The sequence below is a fragment of the Spodoptera frugiperda genome, chromosome 29 (assembly GCF_023101765.2).
Source record: "Spodoptera frugiperda isolate SF20-4 chromosome 29, AGI-APGP_CSIRO_Sfru_2.0, whole genome shotgun sequence".
In the NCBI taxonomy this organism is placed as follows: domain Eukaryota; kingdom Metazoa; phylum Arthropoda; class Insecta; order Lepidoptera; family Noctuidae; genus Spodoptera; species Spodoptera frugiperda.
In genome coordinates, this window is record NC_064240.1 from 6,801,586 (window position 1) to 6,823,869 (window position 22,284).

A 22,284-nucleotide genomic window follows, 5' to 3' on the forward strand; every position below is an offset into this window, starting at 1 on the left:
AAATTATTCACTGTTTATCTAATTAGAACGAAAGACATAATTTATTAGCAGATATAAATAAAGTAATGGCCGCCTTCTCAGTCTCAATGAACAATATAAAGAACGAGCGAATAAAATAATCAATAAGTGGGAGTGACACTTGATGTCAGATAAATAATGTCAAAGCTGATATGAAAAGGACTACAATAACAGGCCCTTTAGCCAATACACTAGAGTAAACGCGATATGTATAAGACTTACATTTTAAAATTTAGCAAAGAAAAACTATTTTAATTACAATCGATGACTAATGTGCACCTCTGCCTACCCCTTAGGGGATAAAAGGCGTGACGTTGCATTCGATGACTAATAAACCAATAACTGATCCACTCATACAATCCTTCAAATGTTATCTCTGACATAAAATTATTTACGACCCCATACACTGTATAGCCACATATTTCTTCAACTTGTTCATAATTATTTTAAGCAATATCACGCTAAGTCTGCTTGGTAAGTAATAACTGTTTGTAATTACAAACATAATTGTTAAACACGTGTAACTGAAATGTATTTAATTGTTGTTAATTATTAACTAAAATAAAGGTGTTAAACAAGTACCTGATGCATAAAAAATATGCTAAATGGTCATTAAGAATAAGAGTTTGTACAAAACGTCTGATTTATCTGTCGTCAGGAAGGGAGAGAAATTCCAAGCTTAATAAAACACTAAAAGTAAGGACATAAAAAGAAGAATTAACATAGTTCTCCTAGTCACTTGATTATTCAGAGAGAGAGAGAGAGTTTCATTCAACACTTAAGCGATTTTCTGTTGATAAGCATGATGAATTATTTACATTGTGTTGTACTTAAATAGAAAATTCTTTGTAATTCTTGTAACTAATACAATATAATACTTACGAATTTACGAACTTACAAATACTTTAATATGAAAGACAACACAATTAGTTAGACGTCAAAATAAAAACTATAAATATGTGTGAGTAAAGAATGTATGATCAAGTAACAATAGCGTATAGCATTGCGAACAATACTAATTTACCACGTAATTAAGTAAAGCACAGTACAAAAACAGAGGAATGCTTGTCCTTTTAAATGTCTTAAGAAACATAAAGGTACATTGTAGACTCACAGACATTTCAAGTTTTTACTTAAGGTACACAAGTACCTTATTTCAATAAGTTGCACAAGTGACTACCTTTTATTTGTATTTTGTTGACGGGGGGAAAACTTGAAAAGGCTTGCAAAGGCAACCTAGCTTTTTGGAGAAAAACTAGGGAGCGTAGGATTTTCACCTTACTTAAATCTCTCAGTGGCCAACATCTGCACCTAAAGAGTTAGAGGGTGAGTGTACAAGTGAGTACCTACACTAAAATAATCTTAACAATAGATAAAAGTAATACAAATCTAGGCTTTAAGGATATTAATTAAAAATATTCGTTTACTATTTTAGACAAAAAAGGAAGAGCGTGACTCTAGTTTTACACTACAAGGCATATCTCACTTTAATATTTCATTTGTATGAGTTCGTTAACAAATATAAACAGGTACATAATTCTTACATACACAAGAGACCTTGACCCGGAAAAACTATCACAGAAATATATTACAGCGACACTTATCGCAGCAGCCAATCGTTTAACTAACTGTGCCAAATAAGACAAATATTTATAAACGATATTTCTCTCATATTGTATTAAACATTGCAATAAAAAATTGGCACACGAAATCTACCTAGGTATATCAAATAGTCAGTCTCTTGCTGCAAACTTATCGGAAATCTAGTACACATTTTTAAATTCTAACTTAGAGTTGATTACAATTAGATACAAATGATTATTACTTCAGTATCCTTTGCTTATTTTAAATAATAAAAACTCGCATAATTTATTTACTTATTTGTGCCTTAAAAATCGCAGCACATTGTCATTAGAAGCCAGTTCAATGACACGAATAGACAAAAACATCTATTCCAAGTAGTTTATATATCTATCGCTACATATTAATTATTTAAGTAATTATTTATTTATCAAAAACTATTTAGATAAATGGTGAGGTCAAGCGGAAGCCAAATGCTTCTCAATGCAAAAATCATAATAATCTTGTAATGCTAGTCATTTGAATGTATTAATTGATTATTGATGCAAGTCTTTGGCAAATATATCGCACAGGTGTTCACATTTCAATTTAAAAATAAAACTGCTAAACTTTAGTTGTTTTAATGTGGTTATTTACTTGGTAGTAAATTCTTAACTTCGACAAGCAAACCTATTTACATTGAAATTGGATTGAAATCGTTGAATATTATACTATTTTTCTAAATGATTCTTAAGACAAAATGTTTTTTAAGTTCTCAGAAAACCAGGAACGTTTTGAAAGATTTCAAATTCATTTAAGACAAGATAAGATTACATAAGATCAATGCAGTATCAGCCCTGAAAATTGACGGAATAAAGAAAACACCACTTATAAAACACTAATGACATCAACCGATCTTATACATACATGTATGTATTCGGAATTTTGCTCAAATCGGTAAGAGAAAACGAGTACACGCCATACACCGTTTTTACGCAATTACGAGCGATTGAAGACGAAACACGCTTGCCTAGATTTCTATCTGTTGACATGACTGAGCTCTATGGCCTACCAGTAGCGCTAAGTAGTCGGCCTACTAATTTTAATGAACTAATAAAAACTTGAAACAGGCCCAGCAAAACGAGATTCGCTTGTTACACTAAGTTTAACACATTATAATTTTTCCTTAACAGTTCTTCAATCAATATGACGTAAAAACAAGGTGGTGGAAGGTGATTCTTGTCGCGTGAAGACTTGACTGTAAGTGGGTTATTAAAACACACTTTTTCTAGAAACTCCTTAGAACCATGATTGATAGATAACTTGTTTCACAAACATGTATGATTGAGATATTTCAAGAATTACTTCAACAAGTGTTTGTGTAAACGTTCTTTGTGACGCACGCCACGAGCGTTTTCACCTACATTTTTATGCAAAAAATAATATGATAATAACTTACAACATTCTTGTGGCTAGCAAAAATATAGTTTGTAAGACTTTAGGAACTAGTCTTTCATTCTAATAACTAAGACTTCAATAAACTTAGTAAATGCTCACGTATATAAAAAAACGAGACAATCAATATCACTATCGGATTTCTTTAACGCTAAACCCATCCAATAAATTGGAACCTGTCACTCGTCCAAGTAACTTCAAGAACAAAAGTGTAATTGAAAGTGAAAGGCTTTACTTTCTTCCCTAGTTCTATGACATTGGCACATGAGCCTTGCTTTGCCTGCTTTTATCCAACTATATCAGCTTAAATGCGGGTCATTAACACAAATGACGGCGTGAAGCAATGCACATAATAATACTGATTGCTAAACAACTTACGAACGCAGGTATAGTAAGCATCGTTAGACATTGAACGCCGACGCGAATCGATTGTTGAATTTGTTTGTTTTTTTTCATAGCATTGAGTGTCAGAACTTTTTACGAGTAAGGAGGTACACGCAAACCAACCAGTACGCCTGTACTGTACTGAGCAAGAAGTATTTATGTACCAATCAAATTGTTTACAATCTGTGTCATGTGTTGTTTGGATAGTTGACACATTTAACAATCAGTAGGATAGCGTACAAATATTTACTTTAACAAGTACAAGTGCACTGAAGTAATTACATTTCGTAGGATATCGACATTTTAATGAGACGACATCCTATAAATAAAAGTTTGTTTTGTCGTTTCCATAATCATAATAAAAATACTGTCGTCTCAAAGGAGATCCACCAAATTATTAAAAATAATTTCATCAACTTTCATCTTTATCATCCATAACATAATTTGTGCATCTAGTCATACGGGGGCCTACCAGCTTTTTAAGACTAGAGCACAGGAATAAAATCCAATTTAAAACATTGCATTGCAATTAAATATAATGTTTAGGTGATATTATTAGGTCAATGAAATTCAGCACAGTTATATTAATTGGACGTATATAAAAATCAATGTCGACATGACGTAATATGTACTTCCTATTTACTTTAGTTAAAAATGTTTTCGAATACCTCTCTCTCTGGTCGGATTACTTACTTATATAATTTCCATTACATGCAAATTTAAAATAACTGGGTTATCAAAATGTAACGAGTTTGTGCCTACCTATATGATAATGTTAGTACAGACTTAATTAAGTTATTTTATTGTAAGATATACCCACCCTACTATACCTACTACCTACTTATATGTAGGTAACTATAGCCCGAAACGTTTAAGGTTTTGTTTTTATTCTACCTATTAACTGCCGTTATATTTATTATACCTACGTGCAAAATATAAAAGGTTTAGGTATCCACGTGGTTTTAGTAGGTAGTATACTATAGGTACCTACTCTGGATTTATCATAATCAAGGGTGGACCATAAAATATGTTATTTGTGGTTGGCCACAAATAACAAATGTCAATCAATAGGCACCACATAATTGAAATTGTACAAATTATATACACGTGGTATCTTGGTAGTAACTAAAAATCCTTTTAGGAGCTAACGCTATTTACTGGGGTTGTAAGGTAAAAATTCCATACAAACTGCTCTTCAAAAACTAGGCATTATTGAACGTCATAGAGTACGAGGTCCGCGTTGCTCTATGTTGAACGTTAAACAAAAGTAGCTAACTGCAACTAATAGTAATCGTGTTTTGCATTTCAAAATCATTGAAATGCCACTGTTATTCATTCAACAGCTTTTAGAAGTAATCAATAGTAAAGAAAATAGTGCATTCATTTCTTCAGATCAAATACCTAAATAGTTCAGATAGTTCTGTAAGTAGAAAATCATCTAAGGTAGAGATCAGAGAACGCTGCTACCGGTCTCTTTCTAGTGCGTTGTACGTGCGTACTTGAGTAGGCTGCGCGACGTCGGCGCGTTTGCGCACGCTGCCCATGATGAAGAGTCCCTCTGTGACTCGAAACTAGTAGAGATTTTCTCCATTATTATACGTGAGTAAACCGTGATTTTTAGTTAAGTTACAACACCCGAAAGAATAGGTAAAGAGCGTTGACAAATGTCTTCTAAACTGCCGCCATCACCTGTCAAGTTCGTCACAACACTTCAAAACATAATTATAATAAACTCTGTCATTCATGCCTTTTTGTTTTAAATCTTCTAATATATTAAACCTAAATGAGAACGTTACTATTTCAATACTTTTTAAATTGACTCACTAAACTGCCAAATTGTTGTTAGTTACATTATCATAAATATTATATAAATATTATATAGTCAAAACAAATGACTAACGTAAATCTAAGAACTTACTAGAACATTGAATGAATTGTTTCTCTTACTACCTAATGTAGGTCCATTAGTAAACTTGTGACGTCTATAGATACGTATTTTCATAGATTGTATTCATTTTACTAAACGGAGGCAAATTTCATCATAGCTATCCTTGAAAGGAGGGATTACTGTTAATAGTTAAACCTATCTTTATCTAGTTATATCATTCATACAGTCATTGTAGTATATAAATCTATTTCTAAACGCTGGGCTCATTTCCAACTTAATATTTATATTAATTATCACATCACCCACAAGACGTTCCCTGCTCAACCACAAGATGACCTCATGCAATGACTTCCAAATCAGTCCATGAGAAGCGACATGCATCCTTTAACAATCAATATCTTACAAGTAACTTTACATAATAATATATTTTCATTTCAACTTTAACAATATCTTTACCTTTCAATCTATCAATACCTTTGAAATATTGCTCAACAAAAGTGAACACAACCAAAGACTGGATAGTTCTAGCTAGAAAGATATTGATTTGTTACCTATAAATAATATTTTTAATAATCCTTAACAACGTTTATACGATATACGAATAAGTTTTCTAACACACAGCAATTGATAAATGTACATCCGTTACGTCTACAACTAATTCATGTTTTCTAAACATTGCTTCGGAATCTGTAGGCATGAGTATTGAGTATCGCAACAATAATGTAGATTTGTCATAGAACTGTTTCATCTAATTATGTTGAAGACTTATGTGAATATTGAATCCATCATTGTTTAGAAGAATTCAATGGTCTTGGTTATTTTCCGAGATCTATGTATCGTTCTTTTCAGTACCTATATCACGTAAGATGCTTACCTAGACTTTGGTACTGAATATCAATCTTTTTTTGTTTGCCTCTAGATATAGGCAATTAAATCTACATCATCATCATCATGTTCTCGCCCACTACTGAATATAGGCCTCACTCCTCAATGCTTGTGGATAGGTTCGGAATTCTGGTTCTATACTTGGACGACCATAGTTGCAGCATCATATAGATCTCTCAGCACTTGGACGTATCGCCAATCGACTTTGCACCATTGCAAGGTCTTCAGAACAGACCAAGTTTTGATTGAGTCAAAGGCTGTGTCATAGTCGAAAAACACCAGCCAAGTATAACTACGGGAAGTAATAATTACAAATTTTCTTAATCTTTAAGTTGTGATGTAACATCAATCACAAATCTTCACCTTTTATTTTTAAGTCTGTCTTCAGCTATTTATACAGGACCTTGTGCTTCTTAGAAGGACTTCTTTGGAATACAATGTAAAAACTATACAAAAAGCTCAACAAAAATAAAAGGTAACTAATATGTTTTGCGTGTTTAAAGCCTATTTGGTTATGCCGCAAAACACACCAGTTATGTTCTCTCGTTAAGCATAGATCAATGACCTCATTCACAATACCTATTCATACAAATATGGCTAAGTAGGTGCAGATATTCACGCAAAAACAAATATTCTAGATTTTCTAGAACATACTAAACTTACTGTGAAATAGATGGAGTATTGAGTACAGTTCACACGTTCCAAACAAGCCCTGTGTACATGACAGATAATTGAACAACAACCTTACCACACGAACTTAAGAAATAAAGTCGTAGCTAATTGATATTCGCATGAATACATGGGTATTTATTGTTTTTAGGATTCATTAACCACGCTAATCGGTAATTCTCATTCGTTCTTCCGATTATATGAGCGTCCTTTATCAGCCAATTAAATGTATCAAAGTCATTAACTATGATCGTGTAACACGTTAGCCTACCATGACCCACATAACATTTGTATAGCAATCTAACATTGGCCTTAAAACTAACGGTTCAATAACCTTAGTAGGTAAACGCGAGCCCTTTAGTTTAATGAAATAAAACCACATTAAAATATACAATGAAATCAATTTGCGTCTTAGAACAAATTATTTTTTCCATTTTACATTACAATTAATGTCAATTTAATTTGATTGACACAGTTAATTTATTTTAGAATAAACAATTTTGTTTACAGTACAATAAAACATAGAATGGACCTATTATATGCTCTAAATATTTTTAATCTCGGTTTGCCCAGCAGTCACTTCGTCTGCAATTGTAAGTTCTTCCGGGGACCGAAACTAATTTAAGTGTATCTCACTATAAAATCTAACTCTCAGTATAATAGCCATACCCACTATATATACATGGATGTAGATGATATCACATTGTTATGAATGTAATGTATAATAATAGTGACGAACACAACCCAAATGTTAATAGTTGTAATATTAAACTTCCTGACTGATCGCGAAGATTCGATCTCGATGTTCGAGCCAGAAAAGCATACTTAATTTGTTTTTTTTTAGTTTATATATATCAAACATTATTGAAACAAGAATGAAATGTATCAATAAGACCTTTATCCCCGAATAGGCAAGCAGATGAAATGAGACCCATTTATAGTCAATTAAAAGTTTCATAGTAAAGAAGCAAGTATATAACTACATACACACAAGTAACTAAATGTCTCTTGCCAGGTAATAACCAACAGAGTATAAACCCTTTATTACAAAGCTAATTATTTATTTAAGTTGGTTGAAACTTATGTTTAACAATTCACCTGCCGGTGTTCGCTATCAAAATTAGCACGTTTGTGTCAAGGTACAGTGATTAAGTCAATCACTGTGTAGTGTACTTAGTGATAATTTTACCAAGAGAGACCTTTGTTCAGATGTAGGACAGACAGTTCATGCTGTTGCATTTCAATACGTTTGTTGGTTAATTGTTTATTGCGTATACATTTTGTTTGTAAAATATATTGTTGTACTAGCAAACCCGGCGAACTCCGTTACACCACCGATGATTTTCTCTGTTTTCCTGCTTTTCTCTTGAATTTTCTTTGCTATAAACCTTACGGAGCACAAGACCTTTCCAATGAATGCAAAACTGTGGAAATCAGTTCGTCCGTTTTAGAGTTAGGGGCCGTTCAATTATTACGTAAGCACTATGGGGGGGCGGGGGGTCTTTACTTTGCTTATTTTGGATGACATGGGGGTAGGGGAGTCTAGATGATGATTACGTCATCGGTAGTTATTTTCTTTTTTACACGAATGGCAACCCACACATTGTCTTTGCTTGAAAACGAAAAGCATTTTCGGGGATTCCCGCAAGTAATACATACATTTAGTGAACAGTGCGCGGTAATTCCCCTACTCGCTTTAGAACCGAGTAAGGGAATTACCGCGCGCTGTTCACTTGTCTAAATTTCCTCTATCAGTGTATTGTTTCGTTTGGCTGCTATAGCGAGTAGACGTATTGTAAGCATAGTAAAGCAAGTTAACATTTGTGTTACCATTCATTCCATTATCCAAAGTTTAATGTTTAAATAAGATGTCATTTCAAATAGACAAATCCAAGTTATACCAAAAATTGTTTGAAAGTTTTAAAAAATCTCATACAAGTACGAAAGTACAAAATGTACAAAAGTTAGTTAACGAAGTGTGGCGAAATTATAAATTACAAGCAAAATCCGACAAGGAACTAGATATTATTGTATCTAAGAGAATCGAAGAAGAATTGCAAGCAGCGACTAAGAATAAATCCAATTTACTACATTTTTTTTCTAAGGTGAGTGACGAAATCATTTTAGGTACCTACTAGAAATATTAGAAATCGCCAAAAAGTTTCTCTTTGCTAATTAGAAAATATTATGGCCTATCTTAAAGTATAGAGGTAATATTCATTATATAGATTTATTTCTTATAATTGATTCCGTCAATTGGTCACAAAATACAGGATGTCAGTTTTATACATATATATTATATACCTACAGAAAACTATACTCTATTCAAATAGGTATTTAACAGAATGTAAACAATCTTTATATGTCTTTTTATTGAAATATGTGGTTTAAAATTGTAAACTGTGTAAAATCTGTTGTGATTCATTTAAAAACTCAACCAATATTAAAAAATTGCTTTTCTGTAAATACATAAAGGTGCGTACAAACATCGTGAGGCGTGCGCCGCGAATGGTTCGCACGTATACATGTGCCGTAGCATGCCTCAGGTTGATGTATGCGAGACGAACCATTCGCGGCGCAAGCCTCGCGATGTCTGTACGCACCTTTACAGATATCTGATTTTATAATTGCATATTTCAATAAAAAGACATATCAAGATTGTTTATATTCTTTTAAATACCTACTTGAATAGACTATAACACCCTGTATTTTGTGACCGGAACGATTTGCTCGTTTAAAGATATTAGATTTAAAGCCATAGGGTTTTGTATTTACCATATTTATTGCCATACTTTGTATTTATGTAGCTTAATAAGAGAATCTTTAGCAGAACCCATAGAAAGTTTTTATTTTTAGGCAACCTGTAAACCTGCAGAAAAAACACAAATTACACAGCCAGCTTCAAATATTAAAAAACAGGAAGAAGATAAAATAAAAACCGGTAATGAATCACAACAGCAATGCGAAATTAATAAAAATACAGATAAACAGAGACCAAAACCTTCTCAGGAAGCTATGAAAAATAAGATTGCTCTACTCGAAAAAAATTTGAATGCTTTGTATTCTGCCAGAGATACTATGTCAATCCGTGCTGAAGTTGATAAACAGATCATTAAGTTGCGCGAGGAAATAAAAACAGCAAAACAGTCTTTAAACAGGAAGGTTCAAAACGCAGTTGCCCAGAAGAAACACAGGGATGGTATGAAAAGAAAGTTAGAAGATATTTGTCATGAAAATCCAGAAATGAAAAAAAGACTATCTCTGAGGGATTCAGTGGGACGTCCTAATCTTGAAAGCAATCAACCTTTACTATTGAAAACAATCGCGGATATAGCTTTATTTGGGAGTGCAGCAGATGATAGAAGACGAACGGAATCAATTCGCAGCGTAAAAACTCTTGATGAACTCACACAAGAATTACGTAAAATGGGATTTGACATTAGTCGCAGTGGGACATATCTTCGTTTGATTCCCAGAAAATCTAATTCTGCAGAGGGACGAAGACATGTATCGACAGTCCCTGTTAAGCTCATTCGGGCTCAAACTGATCACCACAAGAGCCACTTAGATAGCAAGTTCGCTGAAACATCAATCCATTATTTAGAGAACATAGCATCCATACTAGGACCAGATCAAGTATTTTTCATATCTCAAGATGATAAAGCTCGAGTCCCTATTGGCGTAACTGCGGCAAATAAGCAAGCACCTCTTCTAATGCACATGGAATATAGAATCAAATTGCCTGATCACGATTGGGTAATCGCTGAGCGTCATAAATTAATACCATCTGTTTATGCTGGTATCAAAATCACTTCCAATATGCTAGGACAACCGCAAGCCGTTGGATATTCTGGACCAACATACATCGCTATTCGAAGTGGAAAGCATAGTTCATCTACTGCTAATACTCATGCTCAGGATTTCGAGACGCTTCTCGAACTTGAAGAGTTTCGACCATTAGCTAAAACTGACCATGGACTAGTAAAACCAGTGGTAATCATGACGGTTGATGGAGGGCCAGATGAAAATCCGCGTTATCAAAAAGTCATAGGGTTTGCTATACAACACTTTAAGCGACATGATCTCGATGCATTGTTTTTAGCTACCAATGCTCCCGGAAGAAGTGCGTATAACAGAGTAGAGCGCAGAATGGCTCCTCTTAGTCGGGAACTGGCTGGTTTAATTTTGGGTCTCATTTGGATGAACGTGGCGTTACAATTGATGAACATTTAGAAAGATCTAATTTCGAATTTGCAGGAAAAGTATTAGCTGAAGTATGGAGTTCAATGGAAATTGATGGCTATAATGTTAATGCAAAATATGTTGGGGCAGGTGAACAAGATCTTCCTGATTTTCCAGACATTAAATGGTATTCAGAACATGTGCGTGAAAGCCAATACTTGCTCCAAATTGTAAAATGTAGAAATACAGAATGCTGTCGTCCAAGAAGTGGACTATTTAGATTACTAGACAACAGGTTTCTTCCACCACCTGTAAAAGTAAAACAAACAGTTGATGACTTGGTTTTAGATGAAGGAGGGCAATTTCTTAATCTTCCAGTCAATTTAGCTCTACGCTTAAGTGCTTCACTCAAAGATTTCCTGCAAATGCCATACGATTATTTTTGTCCGACGGTACAATTGAGGCTATCAAGTCGAACATGCAAAACGTGTGGTCTTTATCATGCTTCCGTCAAGTCACTAAATCGTCACATCGAAAAGATCCATAAGAAAGTAAACACGCACACTGATAGGAAAGTTAGACCTGTAAGAGTCGCTGCTCGTCGTGCTAACATTATCCATTTGCGTTACGTTCTCAAAGCGTAGAGCGGCGGCGGTGTTGACGATGTGTGCAGCCATTACGAGTACCTATTACAATTTGAGGACGAGTTCAATAAGTGGGCAAGACCATCTGTAGTCAAGATTACCGGTTTCATACACGCTTAAGTTTGTTTAGTCAATTTATTTGCCAAGCGGAACTGATTTCTTTTTGCAAGAAATGAATGTGAAGAATGTTTGAAACGCGCGGCTAATTGGTGTTGTTTTACATTGATTTACTACTTTATTGGATGTTAGTAAGACTTTAAATTAGTAATATATGTTATTTATATTCCGATTTAGATTATCGTTTTATAGTTTAAGTAAAATACAATCAGTACTCTAAATATGTCGCATTCAATCAGAAAACCTCAGTCGTAACGAATTACGTCAATCCATAATTCCTCAAAGTTAACAGCCATCCTTATCTAATTACGTTCAATTTTAATCAACAACTCGAGTCCGCCTACACGGCTAGTTAGCCAATTGCTTTATAAATTCATACAAAGTGCAAAGGTCAAGTACGATGAACTCACAATAATTCGTTAGCTCCCAACGTCCCACCGACGCGGACGCATCGAGTCGGCGATCACATCTAATCTACCGAAGTGCCGACTTACATCCTAAACGTTCGCAAATTTCAAACTTCCTTATAAATGTAATGCAAATTGCTGTTCAAAGTGATTTCAATTTAATAAGCTAATGTTCCTCGTAACCGGTTGGATTTACGATTTTCAAATTGATTCTACTAAATGTTTTGAGACTGACATCCAGCGACAACTTAATTATACTTTTGTGAAGCTCTTTAAGTTCTAATAACAAAACAATAGTTAATGATCCTAAGTTAATAATATGTTATACACTTATATTTCATCCTCAAATAAATTAAGCTTTAAGAGCCGATTCCAGCCAATCAGCCATTGTTACTTCACCTAGGTATAGAGCATTCTGCTCTCTAGGCGTGATCACATTTATGAGTGAAATTACAACATCTCTACTTAATGACAACTTGAGGATGTAAAAATATTATTTGATTTTTGATTAAGACATCTTCGTAAATAATACATTTTGAAATTTTTTAAACATCAATGCGTGTATTGTAAATAGAGCTTGAACAAAATTTATATTAATATTTCAATTATTTGCGGTTAATAAATTTGGATATAATATACATGTAATGAATATTGAAAATTTAATAAAAGTCTGTACAAATAATGTAACCAAATTCTGATTTGAAACGTATTTAATTTATTTTTTTCCGATTCAGCATAAGGAATGAATATGAATTTATAATTTTATTGCGTGGAAGTCTGCTCGTCCATGCAAAACACCGACATAGAACTCAACATACCTTTACATAACATCCCTATTATTTCATAAGCGAATATCCGAACGAGGATTTATAATCATCACCTATGTTGTAATATTTTTTAGGAATAATCTTACACGTTCTTAGTGTGGGAGATCCATGCTACGACAATAATAGGTCAGCTCGACTAGAGTTGTGTTTCGTCGTCTGACTGAAGTTACCAGACGCTCCCCTCTCCAATCTTCCCTATCCCCAAATCCCCAACAACCCCCAAATTCCTAACCCCGAAAAGCACTTGTAACGTCTCTGGTGTTTCGCGTGTCCATGGGCGGTACCAATTGCTTACCATCAGGTGATCCGTCTGCTCGTTTACCGGCTTACTCCATAAAAATACACGTTGATATAGCATTGCTATTCTGAAAGTTCATTATGTAAAGTCACTTCTGAATCCCCAGCGCGATTAATATTTCGTATTCTGAAAATATGTGAGTTTGACGCTATCGCCACTAGATTATGATGGAAGTGATAAAATTTACGCGACACGTGATAAAATTTTAAAGTGTGACTCTCTAGATGATTTGTGAGATGTGACTTTGTATGCGAATACCTGTTATCCTAAGCAAATTGGCAATAGTGGCATTTTATTGATAAAATATTAAACGGAATATAAAAAGAGAATTTATGTTAATTCACGTGCTTCTTCTATTTTTTGTTTCAGCTTTTTATGTGGATTTCATGTTTAACAAATTAATATAAGATATTCATCGTACCATGACCTTGCTACTTGACCTTATACTAAACTTCACTGATTTGATCTTTAAGTTTTTTACCCTTCGTTACCCTTTTAGCTCACGAACGTCATCTATGAAAGCAAGCAATTAGTTTCTGCTTTATTGATAATAAGTTTAATATAACGGGACATCAATTCAAAATGAATTACGAACGCGCAAAGATGTTCATGTAAGAGTAGAATTTATTATTTTATGTACATAAGTAGGATGTGGTTTTTCAAACGATTGATATAAGTTCTTAAGTTATTAAATGCCGTAAGAGACGATTTAAACCGGTATATTGGCTTTATTATTTAAGTTCTCTTTTTAAGAATTTCAAATATTTTTCGTATGCTTGATATTAGATATTCATTAACACGAGATGATCATATTATTCAAAAGACACGAGACTTCATCAAGACTAGTTCTTTTGATATTTTAAAAAAATGTGTTTTTTTTATAATAATAAGGAAAATATTTATTTTTAAACACCCGCTGCTACGCTTTGATGTACCTGTTCTGTCTGTGCGAATTCTAACCGGCAAGGCAAATTAATCAATCTTAATTGATAAAAAATGTTAATGTATTATAAAAAAAATATAGGTTAACGTTACACGTTTTTAGCCTTTAGCCAGCTTCTAATATAGACTTGGAAATGAAAAGATATTCTCGTCAAGTCAGAAAACATAAGTCTTTCAAATTCAAATTAAGATATGTTAAGAAAGATATTTCCAGATTCTGCCACACTAAAGCCTTGAGCTACACTAAAAACCTGCCATAAAAGCGCTTTACAAACCCGTCCACGAGCGAGTGAGCCAAAAAAATCAAAATGAAACTTCTTACTATTGAATCAACAAACATAAATTGGTTCTCCACGGACCTCAAGCCACAATAAAGCGCCGCACTGCTCGTGTAATCAACTGCGTCGATTATGCATTTTACAAAATGGTCGATATCCGAGGGTCGATCGGTCAATTTAATTCGAAGTGCGACGAAGTTTTCCGTCAGTCGTTACATAAACGCCGTAAAGAGTTGACGTGGAGTAATTGCTGTGAAGCTTTTTGTTACAATTTATTGTTGATCGGTAACTCGTAATCGACAATGCGTCAATTCGATTTTTTCATCCATCTCGATACTGACTCGAATTACGCCGAATACGTGCGTTTCTTTTGTTGATTGATTCGATCCTATGTGAAACGTGTAGACTTATTATTTCTCTTTCTTTTCTTATTCTTTTTCTTTCTTTTTTTGCGTACAAACATTATTTATAATACCTCCAATAATTGTAGAAATTAGTGAATCAAATCTGTTGATTTGATCATCAAACGCTTACAAAGCATACTTTATTCATTATTTAAGCAAATTTTATTCGTAAAGGGCCATAATCGAAACGATTTATGGCGTGATCTTCACGTTTTTCCATAAAATATGGTGTTTTGTAATTACTTGATAACGATTTTACGTCAAATTGTAAATTGTCATCTGCTATACCATATTGGTAAGACCGGATTCATCTAGAGAATCGTCTCATTGACATTTCGAAGTTAGTTTAATATATGTCATCTCATGTACATAAATTAGTGGAGATTTATGACGATTGTGTAAGTTAAAGAAGTCCAAGAATAAATTAAGATACAAATGGTCATTGATGGATGCTTAGTAGACTTATAGTTTGACTGCTAGAGGTCAGTTACTTTTACTAGGGGAGACAAATACTGGCACGTGTTAATATAGTAGCGACCTTTATTGAAATTCTAACAAAATAAAAAAAGTCTTATTATACTTACAGTCTAACATTAGATAAGAAGATATAATAAACAACAAAACAAAACTCAACTAAGAAATAATACAGCAATATTTCCTTTCAGTCTACGTAGAAATTGTAATAAGTAATTCAGTATTCTTGGTACAAGAATTTGAATCTTTTATGCACTTTGATGGCATCAAAGCAATATAGTTTGCATTTTATTAGTATGCTACAAAGATGGAGATCACGTTTTGCGCCCTTCTAGGGAGATCAGAATATCTTTATAACATTGTAAAACATAAAACACGTGACAGCTGCATTGCTATTCCGAGCGCATCTGCATTGTTTATTCTCTGTTTGCAATTTCATATACGGCGACTATTTTCTGTATGGCTACAGCTTTATTTTTACCTAATTGTAAAGGCAGATTATTTGAAAACTTTTTCTTGCTGAAGACATATCTACGTGAAACACGCAAATCAATGTGGAAACTTTTATTTAAATAGGTAGCTTAAAATGTTAGACATTAAAAAAAACAAACGTTGCCCCACACTAAGATTTTTTCCTGTGTCGCGGGTGCGTTTACAAACCGATAATTATAAATTTCAGCATTCTTCAATTCATATTCAATAAAATTCAGGTCGAATAATTATTAATAAATAATTCCGAAATAGTAATAAAATGTCAACATGGAAAAGCAATCATTATTACTTTACACAAGACAACAATGCCACTTGACAGTTGTCTTTGCAACCACGCAACATAAGAAATAGTCATAACACAATTTCTACTGAGAAGAACTGTATAATTACGACAGCCTATCAAAATAATTGTCAGTCAAAAAGTAACATTACTATGATAATGCCATATCACTACCGTAACATAATAATTATTAGGTGGAGTTTAATTACTTATTAAATAATTACTTTGAGCAATTATATATCATATCATTATGGCAGCTCGCTATCATAATTATGGGTTCTTTAGAATTGAAGTATGTACTGTCATCAGTTACATAATAGGGATGATGAGGGGATGTGATAGTGAAAAATCTAATAAGTCCTAATGATAAAATATTAGACACGTATTTTTGTATTTTATAGTTTTTTTTTAATTTTATAAAACATTGCCCCACATTAGGATTTTCTCCTGTGTCGTGGGTGCGTTTACAAACATACAATTTCACATGCACATGACACCCAGACTCGAAACAACAATTTGTGGATCACACAAAGAGTTGCTCCGTGCGGGAATCGAACCCGCTACACGTTGCACGGCAGCCAGTTGCCCGGCCACTGCGTCAACCGTGCAGTCATACAACTTTTCATATATAGTATAAGAAAAGTTTTGAAGTGGGAGCTAATACGTCATATCTACGTATAAAGCTTATCTAGAAGTGACGTCACATGATATTTCAAATCTATATATTTAAAGTATTTGCTTCCAATAGAAAATAAAAAATACAATGTTTGAAGATAATCTACAAGACGGACATGAAAATCAAAATTATTTATCTACCTCTCTATCTATCTAATGGCAGTCGAAGACAAAGATTCAGTCAAGGTATCCTCACAATAATATCAATAAAGTAGTTCGTACTTAAAACAGGATCAACTAAAACGCACATAATAATCGTTATCAATATTCTCTTAAGTCTAATGAAAGTGGTTCCACAATGGTCAGCTCTATTCATTAACAATATCCATAATCGGCGTTCAAGAGGTGATTGCAACAGTTTCCTTATTACTATTTATGCGAAAATCTTAATACACGCCGAAGATTCTAATGCCAATTAATACACGGGTCATTATTTCAAAGGACAGAGAGGTCGTAAAACTAAATGGGTTATGGTTTTATATTGCCAGAGGTGAGGTTGTGTTTCATTGAATTGCCGCGTAATAGCGCATTTTACGGGAACTGTGCAGTGATAATGGCTTTAAGAGTTCTTTATTATTCTGATACGGAACATTTAAATAGCCAAAGTTCAGTTACTCGCAATAAATAATTATGTCGCCAATTTTTGAGGGACGAATGAGAAAAATCGAGACTCATAAAAGATTAAGTCTTGATTTCTATTAAACCAAAATGGGACTAACCGCCGTACTCAAAATAAATGGTTAGGTATTTACAAATTCGTTACTAAGGAATAGTTTAATTTAATATTAAATGACTCTGACTACGGCAGATAATGTGTAAATTGAACTTATTATACCTACAAATCAGCAGTGCACCCATTATATTATTTTTTGCACAAGTACGAAAACACGTTCAATATGAAACTTAACGGATTAAAATAGCTAAGTCGCGAATTCTTATCAATCGTAAAGATCAATCCCAGTAACAAGTACGTTTTCTATACAAATCACGTGTTTGCACACTTGCATGCATCTACACATTGCTTGATGCATATTTTTTGTTAAATTATTGTTTTCGGTATTTATGTAAATTCATTTAGGTAAAACGTTTACTATTGACCGCTAGTCTCAAAGGTGCTTAATCTGATGTTGATTGTAAGGTCAACAGCACTTGTATTTAAAAAATAAAACGATCAGACTGTGGAATCTAGACACGAAATTGTAAGGCTGGTTGTAGACTGCAGTAGATTTTTAAATAGGATTTCTATACTTCTAGATTTACTTGCGTATCTTATCAATCTAGTAAATAAATAAACAAATAATAATATTTGTAGTTAAAATACTCTAATCTAACAAAAATATCCTGAATTAGGTACTCGATTGTAAGTATAGAGATGTAACTATACATATATAATAGGACATTATAGATACGCATGTTTGCAACTAGTGACTGAATCTCAATACCATAAAATGCATTTATTTGAAAAAGAATAATATTATAGATAACTGAATAAAAACAAATCAAGATACTCAACAAATCCAGGATACAAAACACTGGCACAAAACTACTTACATTTTGGTATAGTGCAGAACATTTTAAAATGAAAATCCATAATTTTAGCTCAATTTGACTGGCAAAAAATATAAATTTTGGTTACTGAGTCAAAGTTTCTGTCATTGTATAAACTAACCTTAAGTTTAAGACACGGTGTTATCAATAACTAAAATCTAAACGATACCTATGTTTTGAATATTTTGCCTGGCTACCAAGGTCGTGTTACTTAACTTAATATTTCCAAACATGATTCTACCAACAGTAATATATTTAGTAACAGACATTAACCATTTAGTACGCGAAAAGGAATATGAAATTATAATTTCTATTTAACAATCAGCGAGACTGATTGAATTAAGATTTATGTATGTTCGTTGAAATAAGATTCTTTATCAATTAACAAGAAATTGTTGTAAAATCGAGTACCTATACATAACTTTATTCAGTATCAGCTTCCTAAAGTAATGCTGGTCAAGTCTTACTGCTACTGCAGACGAGTAATGAATACTTAAACTATTCCTTAGTAACGATTTTATTCCGAAAACAATTGCTAAGGGCTGGGTAAATTAACCATGAATTACTCTGAATACGCTGGTTAGTCAATTTGCAATAGAAGTCGAGTCTTTTTAATACCCCTGGGCATTAAAATATTATTCAAAATTGAATAATCTGATGCTTTTAAGAATTTTGAAATGGAAAGACCCAACAACATACTTTGCATTCACCATCAATCAACAAGGGAAATCATTGTAGTTATCTTAAAACATTTCAAGATAAATCTTATCTACGTTCAACAAAACTTACATAACAGTACAATACATACGACATACACACACGAACATAATTTGAAATTGATAAGCGAAGTTAACAGAACTTCTCATCATGCACACACAGACGTTATAGGCAGAGAAACAATTATACAATATCACAATACTAATAAATTATAAGTTAAGACTGAAACTTTTCGAAAAACTAACAAAAATATGTTTCACAGCTGTATGAAGAGATAACTCGGCTAGTTTCAAGCCACGCGACGAACGCCGCGCTACCAATACAGTTGATGAGTTGTAAAACATAATCAATGTAATGTCTCACAAGTAATTATATAAGATTTAAAAAATCGTAATCATACTAGCTTCGACTCGGCAGTTGCGCTTGCGACTCATACACAAAAGAAATTGAAAACATTAAACAAATTATTTCCTTACTCATATTATCCGGTCGTTGATTAAAATAATAACTAGGTTTGTGATTCATAGAAAGTGATACATTCAAAGGAATGTAGAACAATGATTACAATGTGAAAAATTGTTTTAGTTAATATCGATACGGACGCCACTTGTGTAAGTTTGATACACAAGTTCATGAATGGACTTACGTAATGCGTATTAGATACTCTTACGAAGATTCATTCACTCCGTAAAACTAACGTAATAAGGAATTTCGCCGCAAGCATCGCTCGTCAGAACTAAGATCTGTGGCTTTAGTACTAGTAATCGAAACGAGAGCGCGTTCGGCGCTCTGATTGGTTGGTTCATTAGAGCTGGTCAATCACAGCACCTAACGCGCTCTCGTCTCGTTTTTGTTCAAATTAAAGCAAACTCATACTAAGACCACAGATCTTAGTTCTGACTAGCTCTGTTCGCCCAGTAGAGAATTTGCTAATGTCAAACCATTGGACATTTAATTTTTGGCAGCTACAGTGGTTGAATAAACATGATCTCAAGTTACACTATAACGCCGACTATTGAGCATAAAAACGGTAAGTAGTCAGTCCACATTTGTATGTTAATTGAATTTTAAATTCAGTAGCGTACGAATGTCGGAGCCATCCCATGACAATTAAACTTTAACTTGCTTCACCCGAATACCTATATTTTTTTGTTGGGAAAAAATACGTGTCCGATACTTTCTCATTGACGCACTAAACGTATGTTTCCTTTCCGTACCATATTTCTGACTCTATGCTAAAACCAAAACAATTCGACGAATGAACGAACAAGACCAACGAAGCAGTTGGTACTAGGTACAATAAATTATTATCAGTTTCAATATTGTACCAGTCGTTTCCTACCCGGATACAAGGCCAAGCTGACAGGATGTTATCTAAGACCCTTTTACTGAACTATCTCGAGGTGGAAAGAAAATGTACTGACTTGTTCGCCTTAAGATTTGTTCTAAAGTGAAAATTAAATTTACATTTTGCCTAAGGCTAGAGATATCTTGTTGTTTTTAGTAATCGAAAGCATGACTGTAGTCTAGGGTCGAGAAAAGTATCATTGAATATTTCAATGCTGATATTCTCTACGGTATGAATTAAGATATCAAGATGTTCCGTGTTTGATAAAACAAACACATTCTTAACTTACTTCCGTAGACCTTTCAATCCAGTTGCGAATGGTTTGTATCCAAACACAGTTCTTAAAACAATAACATGTGTTCATGACATTTTGTTCCTGCACATAAATATCAACTACATTATTTGTAACATCAAAGAAACAAATTTTAATAACATACTTTGCACGCCATATCATTGTGTACGAAGTAGGACTGCGAATTACAACCCATGTAATTTAGATGGTGATGTGTTTTTTTTGCCAGCATGTAGCTCATTTATCAATGCGATACAAAACCGCTAATCTTAATTCTCATTACGAGTGAATGATTTATCACAAAGAAAAAACAGAACGCTCAAAACAATATTAGAAAGTTTCAAATCAATAACTCGGAACGAATTCATATCGATGCAGAGCAAATGGTAATTTAATTGAGACTAATATTCAACTGCTTATCGGGATTAGCACTTGTACCAGTAGTTGTGTAGTAGTGTACCAGTAGTTATAGTGTCAAGAGAAAGGTTTCAGATGCAATTCCTGGGTCAGAAAAAGAATTATCGAGTGACTTTAAGTAGAGTCTCTCGTTGGTCTCCAATTCAATTTTCGAGTAGGACAGAGTGGAGTTCTTCGATTCTTTTTTTATTAATTGCTCGCTGTCTGGATTTTTTTGGGTGATCTTCATAGAATTTGGATTTTCTCAGTCATTTTACCCATGCTAAACATAAGTATCTATAATACTTACACCCCACTGATAGTTGATGATACATGATCACTTGATCCTGTTTAACCCTCTGCAATATAGATGGGCAATTGGTTAGCGATCTCCCCTATACAGGGGGATCGCTATAATCATCTCAATTAGTCGGCAAGGTCAGAGTTAATATCTGCGAATGCGTCTCTATATAACAGGTAGTGCTCAATTTAAAATAATTTGTCACTATGTTTCTTCCTAGGAAGTAGTCGGGCGTAATTTCAGAGCCTCAGATGTGTTGATAAATTAAATTAAATTTTTGTTTATGAATTTGTAACAAGTCCACCTACGACTATACTATGGCATATTACGACTATGTATTTTATTTTCTTTGCCACCCATTCTGTAGCAGGGATACGTAAAGTCTAATTGCGTACACAAATTTTTGAAAAAGATCTAGAAAATACTCTACCTTTTTTCTCAACTAAAAAACCTGACCGAGATCACTAAAACCGAGATCACTAGAACCTGATTCATAAAAAATCGTGATTATTATTATTTCATTATTGAAGATAGTGTTATACTATACAAGAGTAACTAGGCTTACTCTTGTTTAAAAGAAAGAAACTAAACACATACTTATTATTCAACAACACTGTCGCAAATATACACAAAGTAACTACATTGACAACATAAAACATAGTATTTAAACAAATAATAATAATAAAAACAGTCACGGATTTGTGAGTCATTAGAATTGGGTGATAATGTACCTATAGAAAGAAATAATTACTTTTTTACAAAACTTCCGCAACTAATCTATTGCTGGATAAAAATGTATCTCC

At 33.4% G+C, this 22,284-nt stretch overlaps 2 protein-coding genes across 6 annotated transcripts in view; one reads left to right on the plus strand and one right to left on the minus strand.

Annotated features, from left to right (window-relative positions):
- The window catches only part of LOC118268363 (uncharacterized), a 222,818-nt gene that overhangs the window by 196,545 nt on the left and 3,989 nt on the right, over positions 1–22,284 (minus strand). The gene's annotated exons all lie outside the window — the stretch shown is intronic.
- Positions 8,394–11,645, plus strand: LOC126912718 (uncharacterized). Its single transcript, XM_050706210.1, has 2 exons — positions 8,394–8,964; positions 9,716–11,645. The coding sequence occupies exons 1-2, from the start codon at positions 8,728–8,730 to the stop codon at positions 11,090–11,092; spliced, it is 1,614 nt and encodes a 537-aa protein (XP_050562167.1). The 5' UTR covers positions 8,394–8,727; the 3' UTR covers positions 11,093–11,645.